At 35.9% G+C, this 20,600-nt stretch overlaps 2 protein-coding genes across 2 annotated transcripts; one reads left to right on the forward strand and one right to left on the reverse strand.

Moving 5' to 3' along the window:
* Positions 1-11,200, reverse strand: LOC145785938 (pentraxin-4-like). Its single transcript, XM_082597631.1, has 5 exons — positions 11,071-11,200; positions 10,558-10,661; positions 8,809-9,045; positions 1,948-2,126; positions 1-245 (listed from the first exon to the last, which is right to left on the reverse strand). The coding sequence occupies exons 1-5, from the start codon at positions 11,198-11,200 to the stop codon at positions 71-73; spliced, it is 825 nt and encodes a 274-aa protein (XP_082453757.1). The 3' UTR covers positions 1-70.
* A 7,901-nt stretch (positions 11,201-19,101) lies between these two features.
* On the forward strand, positions 19,102-20,600 carry LOC145785939 (general transcription factor II-I repeat domain-containing protein 2B-like). The gene is made up of 2 exons (XM_082597632.1): positions 19,102-19,187; positions 20,216-20,600. The coding sequence occupies exons 1-2, from the start codon at positions 19,102-19,104 to the stop codon at positions 20,598-20,600; spliced, it is 471 nt and encodes a 156-aa protein (XP_082453758.1).

Below are 20,600 nucleotides of genomic sequence, written 5' to 3' on the forward strand. Positions count from 1 at the left end.
TTTCATGACAAGATGATTCAATGGTTTTGCAGCAGCGTGCATCACATATCAATTAAAATGAAAAATGGAATCAAAGAGTAGGACAAATGTCTGGAATGCTGTAAGTTGCTTCTCCATGCAGCTCTGTCCTATCCAGTGTGGTTACGATTGCAAAGTCATTGGGGCATTCACAACGTTGTGCTATGTTGGCGACCTCCGCACTAGCCAGTACACGAGGCCAGATCATCAAGTTGGTGATGTTTCCTCTATGAAACATTACAAAGATGTGTCATTTGATACAACGATGGTAAACCGCAAACATATAGAACAAAATCTATAGTGTAATTTTTTTTACAATAATCCTTGGGAGAAAGCTTTGATTTTTCTTGCTAGAGCGTATCAAAAGGTGAGTCCCTTACTTGAATCCAAGCATCGGGGTTGAAAAGATAAGGTTCTCATTGTACTAATTGAGCTTTCGGCACTAACGAGAGTAGGGTGTCCAGTTTCTTTCACTTAGCCACCTTTACTTCAGCAACTAACCCCCACTCAATCTATTGCACTCCACATGTGAGCAGTGTGTTTTAACAACCAGCTTAATTGAAAGTTGAACCAGGATCGCATGATCGGAAAGCGAGCGCAGCACCATCTCACTCTATATAGATAATAATTATATACTCACAATATAGATTTCGAGACCATAGGCCTATAGGTTGTATAAAAAACAATTGAAAAGTTAAATAGAAACATTGCTCTGCTGATTTGCAAACTAACTACCACAAGTAGGTAGGCCATAACAGGATATCTTAACTTCACAACTGTCACAATCAATGTGCAGGGTCTCGCGACGGGCTGCTTTGTATTTTGACCGAACGTGCTGTTTTAATGGTGGAATTCTTATGCGATATGTTATTTTTGGTTATTGTCCTGTAGTAACCTTTGATTGCGAAATCTGTATTATGTAACGTATTTCCAGAATCTTCTGTAAGCATGCAAATCTGAAATGTTCTGTTTGTTTTTTTTTCAATTGCTGAGTGTCGTTTGTCATGACGTCATAAGGATGTTTACTAGTAGATCTGTGATTGCGAAATCTTTATTATGTAACCTATCTTCTCGAACGTTTTGCCCTACGTGACAAGCTGGAAGCTTCTGCTTGTTTACGTTGCAACTCGACAGAACAATGATTCCTTATGATGTAACATTACGTAACCTTCTCGAAGTTACTAGACCGAACAGCCTTCTATAAATAGTGGTGTAAATTGATGAATTATTATTATGAGTTGATGATTATGAGTTGATTATGAGAGTTGTGTTATGAGTTGTGGGTTGGTAAAAGGTGCAGAAATTATTGTTGATTGAGATTTAAAGTAATTGAATACAAGTAGATGAGAATTGGTGCTGATATAAATTGTGTTCGAAATTAGAGTTATTTAAGAAGCCTTCGTTAAAGTCTTTCAAGAATTTTCATTATCATTTCACCAGTAGAAATATTCGACATTTAATTGATTACCTTTCGGTAATATCCCATTAAACTACGTCATTGAACCTTTCTAAGTCTCTTTCCTGGTAAGAGATAGAAAGAAACCGTGACAACAACATTTATCCAACAGGATACAATGTGTTTCCGTGACTTTTATCGCATTCAGTGTTTCAAAATTGCAAATTTAAGATTTTCATTCAACACCAATTCGATCAATAAGTTGTTCAGCTTTATCGTGATAGCTGTTTTATTCAGAAGTTAATCTAAATAACACAATAACGATTTTTCGAACCGAAACAGATAAAAATTGTTTACAAAATCAACATGTCTAGATGTGCTGCCTACATCAGTGACTGTAAAACCACTTGTGAAATATTAGCCTTGTGGACTGTAAATGAGAGTAAGAATTAGGCTAATAACATTAATGTATATTTTAGAGAGAAAAAACTAACTTAAACAAAATAAGATTAATCTGTTGCTTAAAATTTTACGTATAAGATTCTTCTGCAAAAAGGTCTCCTGCATCAGTAGCATCCTGCTCTTGCCCCAAAACTAAGTCTCCTCCTCCGACTACGGGATAGGTGTTGGTGGTAATGGTTTCTGCTCTTTCACCGTTGATGTAGACTCCTCTTTTGTTACGGTGACTAGAGAACCAAGCGCAAATTTGTAGCTGAAAATTTAGATGGAGATAGACATAAATGTGATAATTCAAAGTGCTTCTTGATGTTTTCAATCGCTGCAGTTTTGTACAAAATCCAGTTTTTATTGTTGTTCAACAATTTAAGTTTTGAAAATAGTTTGTAAGTAGTGATAGCTAGTCAATTGTGTAATGTTGTCCTTGGTAGCTGATTTTGGTGACCGTTTGGTCTTTCGCTGCCATCCATGCTGTGCGAATTATTTTTGTGTATATTAAAACGATGCAATTGTAAAAAAGAATGCAACTAAGACTATGCAATAGTAAAAAAGAATGCAAAAACTGTAAATATAAAAATGCATATTTAACATGCACTTCATCATGTTCCTGCCCTTGTGACCATGAATAGATATTGTTTACATGTGAATCATTGTCATGAACATGGTTTATGTACTCAGTAGTAATAACTGATAACATAAATGTTGACTGTACATGAATTGTCTTTTTAAGAAGGTATTTTAAGTCTGTTTGGGTGGAAGTAGTAAAGTTTAGACTATGCTGCATATCTGACTGTCAATTTGTGAATCCCTTTCTCTGTCCATAGTACGTTACACACTTGTTTTTGTTAATTACCATCTTAAATCATTCATACTGTCCTAAAAGTAACATTTTCAAGGTAGTAAGAAATAAAACACATCTAAATTGCTTTCATAAAGCAACTTTCCCGCATCAGCCCAAGACGATATGGCGGCCATTTTGAATTTGACGTCAGGGGCCGCCATTTTGAATTTTCGTTTGGTCATTTAAACTTTTGAAATCTACATGGTCCAAAGTACATGTGTGCCAATTTTCATGCTTGTGTCACCAAATGAAGTATTTTCAGGGTTATCTACCTCACTATATTGTGTGGTGAATATTTTTGTTTATTCGCCAGCAGAAAAAAAAAAAACTGAAACTAAAACTTGGTAGTTAATATGTTAAGCATTTTAGACTTGCACATAATTTCCTAATTAGTCAGTTGGATACTTGATAAGGGCTAACATGTTTGTTATAGTTTGTAGTGCAAACACATGCAGGCCTACTAATTTTTTTACAGATAAAGCATTAAAACAATCTTTTTTTCACATAAACATAAGTCTTAAATACACCTGAAGTATATCAGAAAATCATAAAAGGTTTAGTATGCTATATCAATCTAAACGTATTAACTGGTCCAATGTTGCTGTGCTGATGTCTACAAACCTAAATCAAAGATTAAATTTTTTTTAATCGATTTAACTCGTGGTAATGTGGTCTGTGTTCGATTCCCATGTCTGATGTTGTTTTTTTAATCAATTTTACTAATGATAATGTGGTCTGTGTTCGATTCCTATGTCTGATGGGTTTTTTTTAATCAATTTTACTAATGATAATGTGGTCTGTGTTCGATTCCCATGTCTGATGTTGTTGTTTTTATTAAAGCAATAAAAATGTAACATTTCATGCATTAGACGTCTCGTTAGTCAGCTGGTATGCATACATAATCACAGTGGCCGATTCTTTCCTTGTAGCAATTTCAGTTGAAGTCAATTTGGAAATCTTCACTTTATTCGTTGTGATTTTGTCCATCGCATCTTCTTCCATCAGTCTGACCTTATCTACCTCTTCCTTTTCTGTGTTATTTTCATGTTATTTTGGACGTCCTCGTTTCCTTTTCTCATCCACATTTTGGAGAAAACTTCTGTATTGTGCTAACAATATGTAACAACAATAAATTCAAGTAACTAATCAATCTTATTAAAGTTAATCAAATTCAAAATTAACCCATATTGCGTAATATCGTTGTTAGATACACAGCTGGGAACCACTGCAATAATTTAACTTCTGCCAAGCAACTAACCTAACACTTCGTACCTAACACCTCGTATACTAGTCAATGGGAAAGTCATTTATGATGTCACATCATTGATCATTGTGGGTTCTTTAATGTTGTTTAAATTGTATAACTGTAAAGGACGTAAAGTTTATAGATCGGTTAATATGTAGGGTATAATTAAGTTAATTTTATAAAAGTTTTGTTTTTTATTGCGTGACAATGTTTTTTATTCGAAAAGGTGTTTGCTTGTAAGAATAGAGTTTTCACTATTGATTCTGGTAGGTATAGGTCTATTGGCTAGATTCCATATCGTTCCAAATGGTGGGTTTTGTTCTTGCTAAGCATGTTACATCGTTAAATCAATAAGGTTTCACTGCTTTTTTTTATTTCTATAAGTTAGTGAATGTCGTTAATCAGTGTCTTACTTTTAGTTTAATGTAAGGTGAATGGTCAAAGGGGCGCTTAGTCGCTTATTAATTAGCTATATATAATAATCCATGACTTGTCCAAAAGCTTAAAAAATACTGAATTTTATCGTCGTTACAGCAGTGATTTTAGCTAAAACTTTTTTATAATGTTTAATAAAATGTAGCCTACCGGTAATTAACTTGGAAATTATTTTTGTTGATATAGTATCGCTTAAAGATTGTAATAATAATCACTAGGTCAAAACAATGTAACTTTTGTCATTTGTGTTTGCAGGAATAACTTTTACGTATTTTATTTGGTGCTAATAACAACTAAACATTTAACGTTCTCTTTTATGGAATGAGAACACCCAAATGAACAACATGAAACAAATCGTTGCAACACATAATTACAGTTGATGATAAGAACACTCAAACAAGATTCTGAATACAGGTTTTAACTTTATAATTATGAAACAGAAACTTGAAGGTTGTGATGTTTTGCTGTAGTTTCTTTAAACATGTAAAAAAAAAAACATGAAATTTGTTAAACTATTTTCCAGCTTGTGAATTATGAAACATAAAGTTTGTAGTTAGTTAATAATATTTTTTGATTGTTGGTTTTCGCAATAAAAATTTTGTGATTTGTTAAAATTATTGTTCAGTTTGTAAACGAAAAGTTAAGTTTGTGATTTAAAATAATTTTTTGTGTGTATGTTTTTAGAGCAACACTTTCATCATGCTTCCTTATTTCACATTTATTAACTTTACAAAATTACATGTTATGTGTATAATTATATATGTAATGTAAACTTGATATATGATTTAACTTAGGAATTAATTAAGATAATAATAACTCAAATTGATAGTTTTATAGTACATAGTTTTGTTTGAAGCAAAAAAAAATATGATAATGTTTAGTTTACAATAACTTATTACTACTTATTGTGAATTAATGTGAGTTATTCTTAAATTAATAATTTTTTTTCTTATTTCTAAAAGATAATACATCTGCTTATTTCTTTTTTTATATGTTGCACAATTCAGTTTGTAAAGTTTTTAGAGTAAAAAATCAGGATGAGGTATTTCAGCAACCATATCGGAGCGCCTGAAACCATAAAATGTAGCTACTCAAAGCGCACTTATAATTTGCAAACTCTTCAAACACTTTTGATGGGTCACATTATACTTTTAAATGGCAACACCGTTTACTTAAAGTTTCACCTCTATTCTGTTTTGAAGTTTTTATTGTTGAGCTGTTGGTTTCGTAATCGATCCCATGCTTCCGTTTGTAAGAAGTATTAGTTGTCTTGTTAGTACTGGTGTCACAAGTTTTTTTTTTCACATTTTCAACTCGCCTGTTATTTTTGTTAAACACAAACATGGTTTACTTTGTAAATGCAAAAAATTTTATGCTGGTAGTTTTATGAAGCATATAAACTTTCAAGAAATATCAGTTATGAAACTTCAAATTTAAATTGGAAACACAAATTACTTTTTTTTCCTTTAACGGAAACCTTACGCTGGAAAACTATGCAAATGGCTTGCAGTTGACAGGGTTTTTGAGGCTGGCTTGTGAGGGAAGCTGTACTAGTGTTTTTGGTTAATAGCCTGGCTGATAAGCTCAGCTCCCAGTTACCAGGCTATAGGCCTAGCGCAACTACCGCATTAGGGAACGTTCAAATATTACGTAACGCCTTCGAGGGGGAAGGGGGGTTTATGCAAAGCGTTACGTTAGCGTCACATCGGGGGGGAGGGGGTTCAAGCAAAACGTTACGTAACGCTTTCGAGTACGAAATGGTAGTTTTTTGTGCTGAATTCGTAGTGAAAAAGCGTTACATGGGGGAGGGGGGGATTGAAAAAATCGTTACGTTGGCGTTACATGGGGGAGGGGGGGGTCAAAAATTCGGAAAAAAAGCGTTACGTAATATTTGAACGTTCCCTTAGTTACTATAACAGTTAGCCCAGTGAGTTCAGGCTATAAGTTTTACTCTTGATGTCTTGTCTGTGTGTGCAGTGTGTAGTTCATACAACCAGTCAACCACTGACATTAAAATTGCATTATTGCTTACAAAAAGTGTTCAAAAGTCCAGATACTGGATCCAGGAACATTCTATTTAAAAAAGCATGATGTCTTAGAACTTAGATGCATTGCTGATAAGACAATATGATCTGGTTAGCCTAGTCAATTAGTGCACAACTGTACCGGTAGGTTACCAGTTATATGCCATGGGTGTTTTTTTGCCACAATTGACTTTCTAAAAAATAACACGTTAAAATATTATTTGAAAATTTTGTAATTTGCAGTGTGCGGTGCGGTGCAGTGTCAAAGTTCCAGATAAATTGCGGTGTGCGGATAGATGATTCAGTTGCGGTACGGTGTGCGGATAAAAATTTTGGGTTTGCTGCATCTCTAATAAGCACAGCAACATTGAACCAGTTAATATGTTTAGATTGATATAGCATACTAAACCTTTTATGATTTTCTAATATACTTTAGGTGTATTTAAGACTTATGTTTATGTGAAAAACAAAGATTGTTTCAATGCTTTATCTGTAAAAAAATTAATACATGTGTTTGCACTACAAACTATAAACCATTAACTAATCTAAGAATAAGTCACATTAAATCACAAGCAAAACAAGCATAATCAATTAAGTATTGATAAGGTAGGCTACTTTAAACTAAACATTATCATAATTTTTAACAAAACTATTCATCATAATATTATAAATTTGAGTTATTAATATCTTGAAGTTAAATTTATATGTTAATTCAAATGTCAAGTTTAAACTGTATAATTATTCATAAAAAATCCCCTATAAAATTTCGATCAAGCCGGTGTAACGGTCCAGGAGTGACCGCAGTCCAAAAGTTACCAGGGTTGCCAGATATAATTAATTATTTTTTTTATGAAAATAATTGAAATTCCTACTGCTCAAAAAGTAACATTGACAATTCTAATCTTAAATGAAAAAGGTATGCATTAGCTTGAGAGAAACTACTCAATTAAACTTAGTTGTAAAATTTTTGTTTTTATATCGCTTTCGGAAGCGCCGGGTAGCTCTGGTCATTTGTGGTCTGATGTCACTTCTATACTGCCACGCTGCAACAGCACGGTAACTCCTGGACCGTTCCACCGGAAACGGACCGGAAATACATCTTATTCTGCTCTCTAGCGCCAGCCGTGTTTAGGGATCCTAACGGGCCTGATACACTATTAACAATTTCGTCATCCAAAAAGGCTGATTTTTCAAAGAATTATTATTAATTATTACGCAGGACCTGCCAGAGTTTAGATTGTTTGTGTAGGCTAGAGATGTCAACCATATATAACAGCTATTTTGCCAAAGCAAAACATAATCTTCCTTTTCTACACTGCACTCTCTAAGAAAGGTGTTGCAGTTTAGTTTGTTGTAACTTGTAGTGGGGTTATTTACAAAAACAAAATTGACCACAGTTTAACGCAATTTATAAGCTAGACTCAGGGTTGGAAGTCGTTAGTCAAAAAGCAATGACTATTTCACTATTCGATAGTGCCCAAAAAAGCAACGACTCTCCGCTATCGATACTTAAAAAAAGCAATGAATAGCAATCACTAAAAATATTGCATTTGCGTATTTAAAGACCGGTGATGCCAGGTTGTTGTTTTTTAAAACACACAAGTGAATCTAAAATACAAGCCTAAAACAGGCATATCAACACAAAAACAAGCCCAATAATTTGCAACCAATACCAATTAGCATAAAGCACGCAGTTTAGCAGTTCAAAATTTTCAATATAACCTTTGCAGTCCATACATCACGTTTATTTCAAGAAGGACATTTGTTTACGCCATTCCAAGCAATAATTACCTTGAAAAGAAAGGATACAATGTTGACTACAATAAAAACCTCGCAATTTCAGTGTCAAAAACAAGTTAAAAAAAGTTTGACTGGCCAAAAAACAAGCTCAAAAACAAGCACCTCGCAAACTCAAAAAAAATACGCAAACTTGAAAACAAAAACAAGCCCAAACTTGTAGGAACACCGCAAGGTTGGCAACGCTGTTAATGACTCTGGCATGGTTTTTCTGAACTGTGTTGCTGCAAAATTTTCCTTAACCCTTTAAAGTTCGAAAACCGGAAGGGGACTTGGTCGGATAGTAATCCGAAAACTAAATCTCGTAAATTCGTTTTGACGACGAAGTGAGTGAACACCAAAAAATGATTCAGCAGTTCTCCTAAATATCGATTAGTGAAAAACGAATAATGATTTCGTTGCTTGCATAAAAAAGCACTGAATAACGCGCATTCGATATTAATTTTTAAAAGGAATGGGTATGAGCATTCGATATTCAGAAAGCAACGAATAACGCTATCGAATAGTGACAACTAGTCGTTACTTCCAACCCTGGCTAGACTCTATCGATTTCAAATTCAAAAAAGTTGTTGAAACCATTGTTTATTACATGTACCTGTTTCAAAGAAGCGACTGAAGGAATTAAAATATTTGCGTCCGTTCCACCAACATAGAAGCCGATGTTTTTGGGGTTACGGAATCCAACTAATAACTCATTTGCCTGCGAGGTAACTGCATAGCTAAAGAACCATAGTTGGTTCACGGTAGGAGGCAATTCAAGCCAGGCACAAATAGTTGCTTCTTTCATCGCAGGGAAGTACGATCGATACCTCACGTAGTCCTCAATTTGTAGCTCTCGTGGGAAATGATAATTGATCACTGGACAACCTTTACAGGAAGTAGAGAAAAGATAGTTTAACAGCCTACATACTACGGAAGATTACACCATGTAACAAAATTTCGCAGAAGTTTTAGTTGCAGAAAATTTTTTATATATTGTGTTCTGCTACTTCAAACTAATCACCAAAATAGCAAAAAAAGTTCTAAAATGTCCTTACTTTTGATAAAATGTCACTTTTTCTGACTGTTAGTTTTAATCAAAAATTTTCTGTATTAACCAGCATAGTTTTTTATTAAACGTGTAAGCATGCAACCACAAAGAAATATTATGCAATTATAAGCCATATAGCCTATGCATCATGCAAAAATGAAAACACTTCAAAAGTGATCACATTTGTGTGACTTGTGTCTATAAGCTGAAAAATCTTCTCTTATTACGGACCATACATGCCCTCCCCCTCCTTCATGTTATAAACCCACCGCCCTTGGTATTTTCTTGTCATATAAGAAATGTCCTGATGAAACCTTTCACTACGTTTTCCGCTTCCACCCATCACCCCTCATACACGGATCAAAACAATCAAGGTGGTAGTGCAGGAAATGTATTTTAATGGACATGAAACACACCATTTTTCATATTCTTCCATCATATTGTTTCCAAAGGTTGATAATAATATTGCTTCGTTTAGCCTATTACCAAAATTTATGTCTGTATTAGGAAAGTTGAATTCGTCACCAGAGACTTTTTTCTATATCTTGAGACACTGCTGTGTCTTATGCAGACTTTTTGCTCGATGGTTTAAGCAGCGGCAACTCAGCTTCTGAGTGCTATGCGAAACAGGTGCAATGGAACATAATATGGAAGAATATGCAATGTCATGTCGGTTTTTTGTTTTTTTAAACCATGAACTGTCACCAATATAGAAACAACGGTCTTCTGTATGGTTTCGGAGTTCTCTCCAAACTCTTGAAATAGCAAATACTGTACAGTAGTATCAAATGTCGTTTTTCCTTAGCCAGCTATCTAAACTGGATCGATGTGTTCTGCAGATCACACGAGGTACACAGCTTTTAACTTGGTCACCAATTTTCATACCAAAATACATTTCATAAGTATTATATGTGTTGTTTGTAACGTTCTTGTGTTTGTTGCAGTAAAAGCCAGTGGATAATTCAGTATGTTAAGGCTGTTGGCCGGTAATCTATCGTCAACAACTCATAACTTGGATAGTTTTTTTTTCAAATTGAATATATTATAAAATTTATTTCTACAAAAATATAGAAGTGAAGCGAAATAATTAGTGGTCCATATATTTACAAAAAGGAAGTAAAATGGTTTTGTGAAAATGATTATAAAAAATAAGCTATGCAGTGAAATGCAAAGTTAAAATTATCACAGAAGTTAATGCTTCTATGGTGCTTCAGCCATGTGATAGATGAGGGATGTTACTCTGTGATGATTAAGTGGAACTAAATACAAGTGTGCTTTGTCAATAATTATGAAATTTTCTATCAGCTTACCTACCAAATCCAATGACATTCCGGAAAGTCCCCTTTCACCCTTTTCACCTTGAGATCCCCTTTTTTCCGGAAGTCCTCTTTTTTCCTTTGATCCCTGAAGCAATCCTCCTAAACATTGTATTTAAAAGATGTGACTTGTTAAGACCTAAGATAAGACGTTGAGATTCCACAAATAATGATAAGAAAGCGTTTAAGACTACAAGAGAACACAAAAGTCATAAAAATCGTCAGAAATAATATACGAAAACAATGTAGGTTTACGTACATGGCAGCAGTCTACTTCTTAACTAACACTTGGAGTTCCGAACTAGCCTATGTTACAGATATGTGCAGTGTCAAGTTTACATGTTATTGCTGCACATGCAATTATGGATAAATTGTTTCTTGCAGTTGTATTCTGACAAAAACATGAAATGAAACTGAATAATTAAAGGCTTCAACAAAAAGAGAATTCTACTAGCCTAATTAACTTATAATGATGTAGCCTATCGACTATCAAACATAGTGTTTTTGTCACCTTGGTGGTTAGTGCCAAGAACAGGAGCACATACAGGAGCTTGTAGTATCCGTGGTCCTCCATCTTGTGTTAAAACTTCATTTTCGGATTGAAAGACAATTAACAGGATTAATATAAATCTTAAGTCCATTTTAAGTCTTGGAAAATTAAAAATAAAATAGTTTTACCGGATTTTTAAACAGGAATAGGCCTACAAGCTAACTTAGGCTCCTGTAACAGAAGTGTAAATCAAATTTTCTATTCAGTGTTGGGCGCGATAACTCATTTTTCAGTTAAGCGATAACGATAATCGATAAACGAAAAATGCCTAAAGCGATAACGATAAACGATAAATCAAAAAAAAGTTAAGCGATAACGATAAACGATAAATTATCGCCGATAATGTCCGATAACGATAATTTTTTTTTCTTGATTAGCGCTGCCCCATCCCATGCAGCACGAACTGTTTTCATCAACATGACGAAAAATCGAACATAATATACTGTAGTGTAAAGGGACAAAACTTTTAGTAAGTTATGCATAAATAGAATCGCAACAACGGCAGTAAGTAACGAATCTTCAACCTCTTGATCCAGAATCAAACCACTGAGGTAACCGCCGTGCTTATAATTATACCTTCAGGTACCAGTTGGATGCTTTTATCAATTGAGTTACACTGCCGCTTACGTGCAGTAGGCAAAATAATTAAATCAAATGAAAATACCATAAAAAATTCCAAACTTTGTATTTTGCTTTCTGCTTAAAGGGCTGTTTAGAGCAAAGTCAGCAATAATTGAAAAAATTCCAAAAAACGCAAAATGCTTGAAAATTTATCAGTAATCTTAAGCGTTATTGGTAGTAAAAATGTGCATACTGTGAAATCCATCAAGCTTGTCAAATTAGTCGTGTTTGTTTAAGAACAAAAACATAATTATCGTAATTTACTGATAATTTCAGATAATTTTTTGTTGTTGGCAGAACGGTGAGTTGTTGAGATAAGAATATTACAATATAGGCACTGTATTTGTAGGAATAAAAATATTTGATTGAGGTAGGCTATGTCGCATAGGTAAATGAGAAAGGTTACACTGTATTTAGCATAATTTTACCACGCAACTCGATGCGCCTATTGTCATGCAAAAACTACTACAAGATGCAAAAAATGTAATGTCGGTCTGCATGTCAAATGCTTCAAGCAATATCATATTCCGCAATGACTTGTTTCAGTCGTCGTCGTCGTGTGAGCGTCTGGGGCCGAGGGTCTATCCTTTTACCACCCCAGATTCACGATGTTCCCGGACAACACTGGAAGGCTATTAGAGAACAGCCATCAGTCCTTGGTTTCATCATCCATGACACGCAGACCTTCCACTCTGTTAGGTGGCTTGAAGATGGAGCAGTCATTGATGATGTGGTCTGCGGTCTGTTCCTCGGCACCACATTCACAGGAGGAGGAAGAGGCCATTCCCCATTGGTGCATGGTTGAGCGGAAAAGCCCGACGCCCGTACGGAGACGATTGAGGCGCACCCATGCCTGTCTTGGTAGTGTTAGACCGATAGGGCGTGTGTCGGCGTCGGAGACGAACGAATACAATCTGGTGGCGGTTGACTTCCATTCAGAACTCCATTTATGGTCCGCCCAAGCAGCCGCAGAAATGTCTTGTACATCAGCTTCGTTCATCAGAAGTTGAGCGGCTGGCACGAATGGGTGTCTTGATTTCAGTCGACGGGGGTGCTCGTTTGGAAGAGCAGAGATCTTGTGGTGGAGAAGGTGGTTAGGCTCCAGTGCCCGTCAACCGAGGAACAGAGTGGCTTCTTCGCGACGAAGCTCAGCGGGTTGGATGCCAGCGAGAATGGGGAGATTGTCTAACGGTGTGGGACGCAGGCATTCGGTCACTGTGCACAGGGCGCTGTTTATGGCAGTGTCGATGTTATGGCAGTGAGCACTGCGGCACCAAACAGGTGCACAGTACTCTGCTGAAGAGTAAACAAGGGCTAAGGCTGCTATACGCAAAGTGTCAGCCCTTGCCCCCCAGCTAGAGCCTGCCAGGCGCTTGAGTAGCGCAGCGCGAGATGTCAGTTTCTTGCGCAGTGACACCAAATGGTGGCGGCAAGTGAGCGATTTGTCCAGATTATCCAGATCCGATTGTTTCAGTGATGTTGTGTTACTTTGCTAATTTTCATCTTCATATTTTTTGAACTTTCATTTCAATAAAATGCTCGATGACAATAATGACATGACAAGACATGAACAAGACATTTCCCATTTATCACTTTGAGCGATAAGTAAAATGTAATAACGCTTAAGCATTACGCACAAGAAACTTGTGAAATTTGATAACGGATTTGCCTAGCGTCTTATATATAGGACGGCTTTTTTCTCAAAAAGTACAAACACAATTAGGAAAAAAATAATTGTGATATGTTTTTTAGGTCATAAGTATGCAATATTTAAATTTTCCGAAATTTTTTTTAAGTGCTTTCACTTTCGGCACAAATGGGTTAACTTTTTAAGTTAAATGGCACTTACGCATTTGGTTAGGCTATTATTTTTGGATTAAAGTTATATCGCCAAGCTAGAAAAAAAATCGATCTTACAGTTTATAACCGATCTTGTGTTGTTATTGTGTGTGAATTTTGTCTTTTAAACTGAGTTTGTGACGTAACCGCACGTCTCAAGGCCAGTCCTTGCAATTTTAGTTAATCTACTCATCTAAAGATTTAATTAGCTTAAAATAGTAAGTTTCATGTTTTGAAGAGAGAGATTTTATTTTTTTACGACAATTACTAAAAACTAACACTTCCAACGAAAAAAGAAAACACAAGAATAAAATAGCTAATCGTAAGGTGGCGCGAAAGACCATGTTTCCGATGTAAAAGCGGCCTCGTATTGCGACACTTTCACAAACCACTTGCCAATTTCTTTCGCTTCGCTTCAAAGGAATCTGTACCGCCTGTGCGCTTACATTTTGTAAAATTCACTCGCGATTGCCGATTGCAGCAAAACAACAAGAGCCTTGTTGCATGCATTTCATTGCATTGCAATTTGCAACTCTAAAAATTATTGTGTTGTCAGGGCCGTCGCTGCAGGGGGGCGTGCCCCCTCCCCTGACAACGACCTGTGCACACACACTTCAGGCACTGAAGAAGAACTGGTTTTAATTTTAGTTTCATTAACTAGGTGGCTAGTAAAAATATTACTTTTCATGGTCCTTCCACTTGTGTGTTGATCCGAAATAAAATTTATCGGCGATTAATTATCGGCGATAATCAAATATTGCCTTTGGCGATAACGATAAACGATAACTGAAAAAATAATTGAGCGATAACGATAAACGATAAAAATTTATCGCCGATAATTATCGCCGATAAATTATCGTCGATAATGCCCATCACTGTTTCTATTTCTACTGAGTCGTTTAGATATAAAAAAGTTGGCAGTTTAAGGTGCTGTATTCAGCTACATTACTGTTTGGTTTCAATCTTTACCTTCAGATTGATGAACCCTCTGATACGTTATCCTGGCAGTTTCGCATACTTGTAGAGGCTTTGAAAGACTGACTCAGGGCGCTTATCGAGATTGACAGATTTTCCAATAGCTAGATGAAGTGTGAAATTGTAGGCTAATTATCCATTTCGTGCATTCTTTCCTTGCACGAAATGGATGCACCAGTTCAATGAGCCCACCAGCGTTAAAATTATTGTGAGGTCTGTCATTAACTTTTTTAGAAAGAAGCTTTTGGCTGAGGCCTTTTTCATAAATTATTTTACAGTACATTGGTATCAAAATGATTTATTTGCGTTGCTCAATAGTTGAAATTATCTTCTGTTTTGAAAGTAATGAAAAGCATTCCTAACAACCCTCATCCTCCACCCTTTCTTATTCCTATTTAAACCCATGCCAAAGGTAGAAAGATAAACTCATCACAAAAGATTTTAGACATTCATCACAAACTTTCTTTTTCGTACTGCCACCCTTGACTTTATGCAGTTGTCAAAATGTATCGCTTTTTCTCGCATACGTCATTGAATGTTGGCTATTACCGGGTACATCGATGTCTGCATTGTTTTTTCTTCGACTCCTAGGTGTATGACTGATTTTTTAAGTTCTTTCAAGATTTTAAGTTCTAACTAACAGGGATTGTTTTCCCAGCTAGCCTACTCTTCAACTTGTGTAGAAATTATGTAGAAAAGAGCGTTCTTCCTGGCTGTCAGCAGAGGACTAAGTACTCAACAGCCGCATGGACAAGGCACCGGTATAACTTATACGCCTATCTCTGTCAATTCATTGCTACAGACAATCGGCTGTTGAGAATCCTAGGCCTATTATTTAACTTGTTATGTTTTGTAATATATTAGGCTACCGCCAATATACGTTGTAACCTATCTCTTTCTCTGTAGGTATCATGGCTGATACAGCCCTCGATGTACAATGATGTTCAGTTTTGTATAGTTTTTCACCAAAAATTTGAAAATTCCGTTTAAGGTCTCTCCACCTTTCCTACATAGTAGTCTATTCATCAAGACACATTTCACCTCATACTTATAGTGGAAGAGGTTATAGTTTGATTGTTAACTAGTGTAGGGTCAATATAAGAAATATATGGTATAGTTAAGTAAGCAATATGGTTGCTTCGGAATACTGTATCAGTTTTTAGTTTCAAGAAGGGCATAAAAAGACCTACCCTTTCAATGTACTTCTAGAACAGGGGTTCTTAACCTTTTTTGTCTCGTTTAGGCTACCCCTTGACGAATGAAAAAAGTAGAAGTTACCCCCACCGTTTTGGTGACCCCTTGTGATGTCATCGTGTCCAGTCAACCATGCAAAGAAGCGCAAAACATCCTTTTTTTCTGGATGTACCTTGGCTAATATCAAAAACAAGCTGTTTATTTGCCGAAGACACGATTGTTCTTGACGGAGTCCTGTGAAAAATAATGTCTACTCAAATGTCCTAAATAACTATGATAAAAAAGCACACAAGAATGTTTAAGTTTTTTTTCTTTTATTAATAACTGACACTCAATTTCAACAGTCAATCCAGGTCAATCAGTGAGACTTTTGTGCTTGCTTTCCACGAACAATTTTGGAGATTCTTGGAACAGTCGTTGAAAGAGCTACTCGCATGTCGTCTTTGGGAACTAAGCAAGATCTATGTTTTGTTTTAAAAGTCAACAATAAAGAGAACCCTGCTTCACACAGATAAGTAGTTGGAAAAGGTATAATAACTTCAAATGCACGCTTAGTCAGCGTAGGAAACTCATTGACTAATCCACACCAAAACTTGGAAAAGTCACCATTGCACGATAAGAATTTGGAACAAAGCGTTGTTGAACATTGAAGATCAATCAATTCATCTTTGCAAAGATCATCCTCAGCAATACTTTCTAACTTGGCTTCGAAGGGATGAGTTATTCAAAGAGCAGTAGCCTACTGTTAAAACTTTCACCTTCGAAGTAACCGTCAAAGTTGTTTTTTAAGGCTGCAAGGTGCTGGCATATTTCGACCTCGAGGTCACAAATCTTGTTGCGACTTCTACTGACTTTCCTATCATCAAACGTTGGAAAATTTGCATAAATTCCTTTTTGAACTCTTCTACTCCACAGATCTAATTTTGTCTGAAGCCCTGAATTTTATCATGTACATCTATAATGGTAACACTTTTCCTTGCATTTGCATATTGAGCTGGTTCAAACTTGAATAGGCTAAATGTCTGTCAAGTAAGCCTGTAACATGTACCATGTTTTAACCAACAAATTTTTATTTTGAGAACATTTAACCGGAACTTATCAGAATTGCAAAATGCATTTCAACATTGCAAAAATTCAAAACCTAAACTCCGCTCTCACAGAATCTAGGTCACGCTTCCCCACAAATGCCACTCTTACGATAGGCTATTACTCACAACCGGTATATTATGAAATAAGCGGGGAATTGAAAAATGCCCACACTCAGAGACGGACTTTAAAAGAGAACAGACTGAACAACGGAAGGAGAAGGTAAAAATTCACGTCTGGAGAATGTCGCTCTTCTGACACCGGTCGCAATAAACTAAACTGGTTAGACATATTTCTCAATTTCCCAAACTTGTAACTTTGATTTATAATAAATATATTTAATATTACATTTAACTTGTGTAACTTTTGTAGGTAGCCTAATCATACCCTTAGACTAGACAGAAGCCTAAATTATCCATTTAATAACTAAAAGACAGTATCAGATAAGCCAAAACCCTACAAGCCAATGCATCAATAAATTTGTTGTCGCCAAAGTGCTTACTCAACGAGGATTTGCATTCTCGAAGAAAAATCTCGATTTCACCATGTAGTTCGAAAACTCGAGACAAAATGAAGTTTGATTTAATTTATGATTCAGTGAATTTTCCCCCTTGGTAGGTGAAATTTACCCCTGGTTAAGAACCCCTGTTCTAGAATCACATATACCGAGTTGGTTGGTTGGTTTTGAATCTTTATCCTCGGACTGACAAAGCCTTGTTTGGTTATTCCTGGTAGTTTCGCATACTTGTAGAGGTTCTATGAAATGGAGTTGAGCGAGCGCAGCAAGCAAGAACACTAAAACATCAGAGAAAAAATGCATGTTTTTTTTCGTTTTTTAGAGGGTCTACGACTACGTGATCAAGTACCCTCCCCTCCCCCAACCACTGAAGCCATCACTTCTAGTTGTGTGTAGGCTACAGTTCATCTGTATCCACGTGTGTGTGTATAAAAAATGTCTGGTTTAGGCTACAGCGTACTTTAAAAATCAACTTACAAAGTTTTTTAAAACTTACTTTATTGACTAGACTTACCGTATCGATATCGACTTACTTTATCGACTGAAACGACTTTTATCCCATGTCAACAGCAAAAATATATTAATATCCTTAAAGCAGCAGTTCCAAGAAACTTTTGAAAAATTGTCGGCGTGTTCCCACATTGTATGATTGCCTGTAAAAGCTTAAACCGTTTTCTGAAAGTCTGCCAACAAAAAGCAATGCGTGGAAAGATGTGTCACTTCACGTATTTGTGATGTACAGTAACAGAAATTGACATGCAAGCGTAGGCTACAAAAGAGTGTAACAAGATTTCCTGTGTAAACTTTACATGGCAAAGAAATATTGCTGTACATTGGAGCTGTTCTCCAGCGATGCATTTATATAATAATATATACCTTGTAAATGAATGTGCCTTGCTTGTTGGCAGCACAAGAAAAACAGAGATTAACACAAAACCTTGAAACTACTGCAACTCAGCTTATTGCATTCCACATAGAACAGGAACAACCAAATTTTTCACTACACAAGCACTTATTAATTAATGCAACAAACCTCTTACCTCAAACGCCCAACATATATAACATTGCTTAATGCTTATTAACACATAATTGATATGCAGTTTCTGCCGTTTTAGGCCAAACTTGTACATTTGACATACAATTCTTAAGGGAATCACTTAAATACAGTAGGTTGTGACAATGTTGTTCAATGTTTATACATGTTGGCCTTGTTGGGTGCGATTGAGCAACGATTTATGATATGCATTCAATTGGGTCCACACATATTAGGGGGTTGCTGTGTTACCGAATACGAGGCCAACATTAGAAGTTATGTGTTTTTAGAATCACAAGTTTTCAGATTGAACAGTTTGTTAGTAGCGTACTGTATATTATGATTACTGCAACTTTAACAGTTTCTGATATGGTTCTTTGCATGACAATGGAGTCAATGCTTTGCATAACTTATTGAGCAAAATAATGGACAAAGTAGTACAATGTAATGAAGTCATATTCATAAAAATCACTTATATACAATTATACATATATACTGAACAATTGTGCTAAGTGACTATTGGCAAACATTTCATTTTACAACCAAAAATAAGCAATAACAAAAACAACACTACTGACAATCTGACACGTTGCATCGTTTGGTACATTTAATCCTCCCTGATTCAAGTACTGGGTATAAGAGCCAAAGTTTTCATAGTAAAAGAAAGTGTCGTCACTACAAATTTCCTCTTTCATTGTAACATATCCATTATCCAACTAAGTAAACAATGGCTTGCAATTCATCAGATGATAAATTCTTTTCTATACAGTTTGGCAATCCCTCAAACATTTCCACTTCTGATAAAACCATTCTGTATGAGCATAGATTGTAAACATGCCCTGCTGGTGCACATGCAGAAGAAATGCCAATTTCCTGATGCAAAGCAAGCTTGGTCTAGCTTATTGACAGTTTTTCGGAGACCTGGTGAACATTTATAAAATATATTTCCCCCACAACCATGCCAAATAATTTCTCAACAGGATTTGTTGAAAACTCACTGAACATAACAAACTCATGATCTGCTAATAAAAGGCTTCGAGCAAGATCAACTAGACCTAAGCAGATATGATGAAAAGCTGAACTTGTTAAAGTGGACAACTGTTGTACTTGTTTTCTTTGAACTCTACCCATACATTCAACTGAATTAGCCAACTATGTTAAAATCTTCACCTGAATGTCATTGTCAGATCTTACAACATCTCTGACTGGATCCTTAAAGTACAAATTAGCTCCTAACCCTTTCCCATTGACGATCTTCCAAAACTGAAGAAACATTTTTATGAACTTATTTTTGTGTTTTGTCAACCAAGGTTTGTTTGAAATTATTTCAAAATGTTTGAAAAAATACCTATGGACTTGGTTTCGATCACAGATTGTATCACCAATGAACAGCACTACTCAAGTTTATCGATAATAATGATGATTTGATTATATTGAAATTCTGCTGTTAAATGATGAACTGGTATCATTTTTAAAAAGAATTCGAGACCGCCAAAAAATACTTAACCATAATTTGCTAGAACAGCGGTTGCTAATTGTTTAGAATTATTTTGAGCTTTCCAAAGAATCTTTCTTCCGTGGTAAGACATACTAGGCTTGACATAGGCCTACATTTTGTTTATCAAAAGAAATACCGTAGGCCTAGCCCAGGGGTGGACAAACTACGGCCTGCGGGCCGCATGCGGCCCGTGAGACCATTTTATGCGGCCCACCGGCACTTGCAGAAACTCCTACTCATCACTTATTGTTTTAATTAAACAGGTTACATGAGTTACGTGTAATGGTGCACTGAACATTAAGCACGTTACTGATTCAATTGTCAATGTTGTCAATCTTATCAGAGCCAAGAGGCTTAACCACAGACAGTTCCGGGCATTGCTGGCAGATTTAGAAACTGGACATTTGGATGCCCTCTACTACAACCATGTCCGTTGGCTGAGCCTGGGCAAAGTATTGAGGAAAGTGTGGGAGCTAAGAGAAGAAATCGTGATGTTCCTGGAAATGAAAAGCATTCAATGTGATTTTAGTACCAACATAGTTGATGAAGAGTGGAGGTTGGACTTTAGGTTTGCCATTGATATCATGGAAAAGTTGAACAAATGGAATGTAAAACTTCAGGGCAATGGTTTATTTGCACACGAGATGTACGTCCACGTTAAATCATTCCAACTGAAGCTGTCATTGTTCTTCAGACAAGCTGGTGTTGGCTGCATAGCCGAGTGGTGA

The sequence above is a fragment of the Aplidium turbinatum genome, chromosome 16 (genome assembly GCF_918807975.1).
Source record: "Aplidium turbinatum chromosome 16, kaAplTurb1.1, whole genome shotgun sequence".
Classification (NCBI taxonomy): Eukaryota; Metazoa; Chordata; class Ascidiacea; order Aplousobranchia; family Polyclinidae; genus Aplidium; species Aplidium turbinatum.

Excerpts from the sequence above, each read along its gene's own strand:
- LOC145785938 (XM_082597631.1), bottom strand. The coding sequence starts at position 11,200 with ATGGACTTAAGATTTATATTAATCCTGTTAATTGTCTTTCAATCCGAA. Across the intron at positions 9,046-10,557 it reads CCGGAATGTCATTGGATTTG|CTACAAATTGAGGACTACGT; the intron begins GTAGGTAAGCTG and ends TTCCCACGAGAG. Across the intron at positions 2,127-8,808 it reads CAGTCGCTTCTTTGAAACAG|CTACAAATTTGCGCTTGGTT; the intron begins GTACATGTAATA and ends CTAAATTTTCAG.
- LOC145785939 (XM_082597632.1), top strand. The coding sequence starts at position 19,102 with ATGGCTTGCAATTCATCAGATGATAAATTCTTTTCTATACAGTTTGGC. Across the intron at positions 19,188-20,215 it reads ACTTCTGATAAAACCATTCT|AGCCAAGAGGCTTAACCACA; the intron begins GTATGAGCATAG and ends CAATCTTATCAG.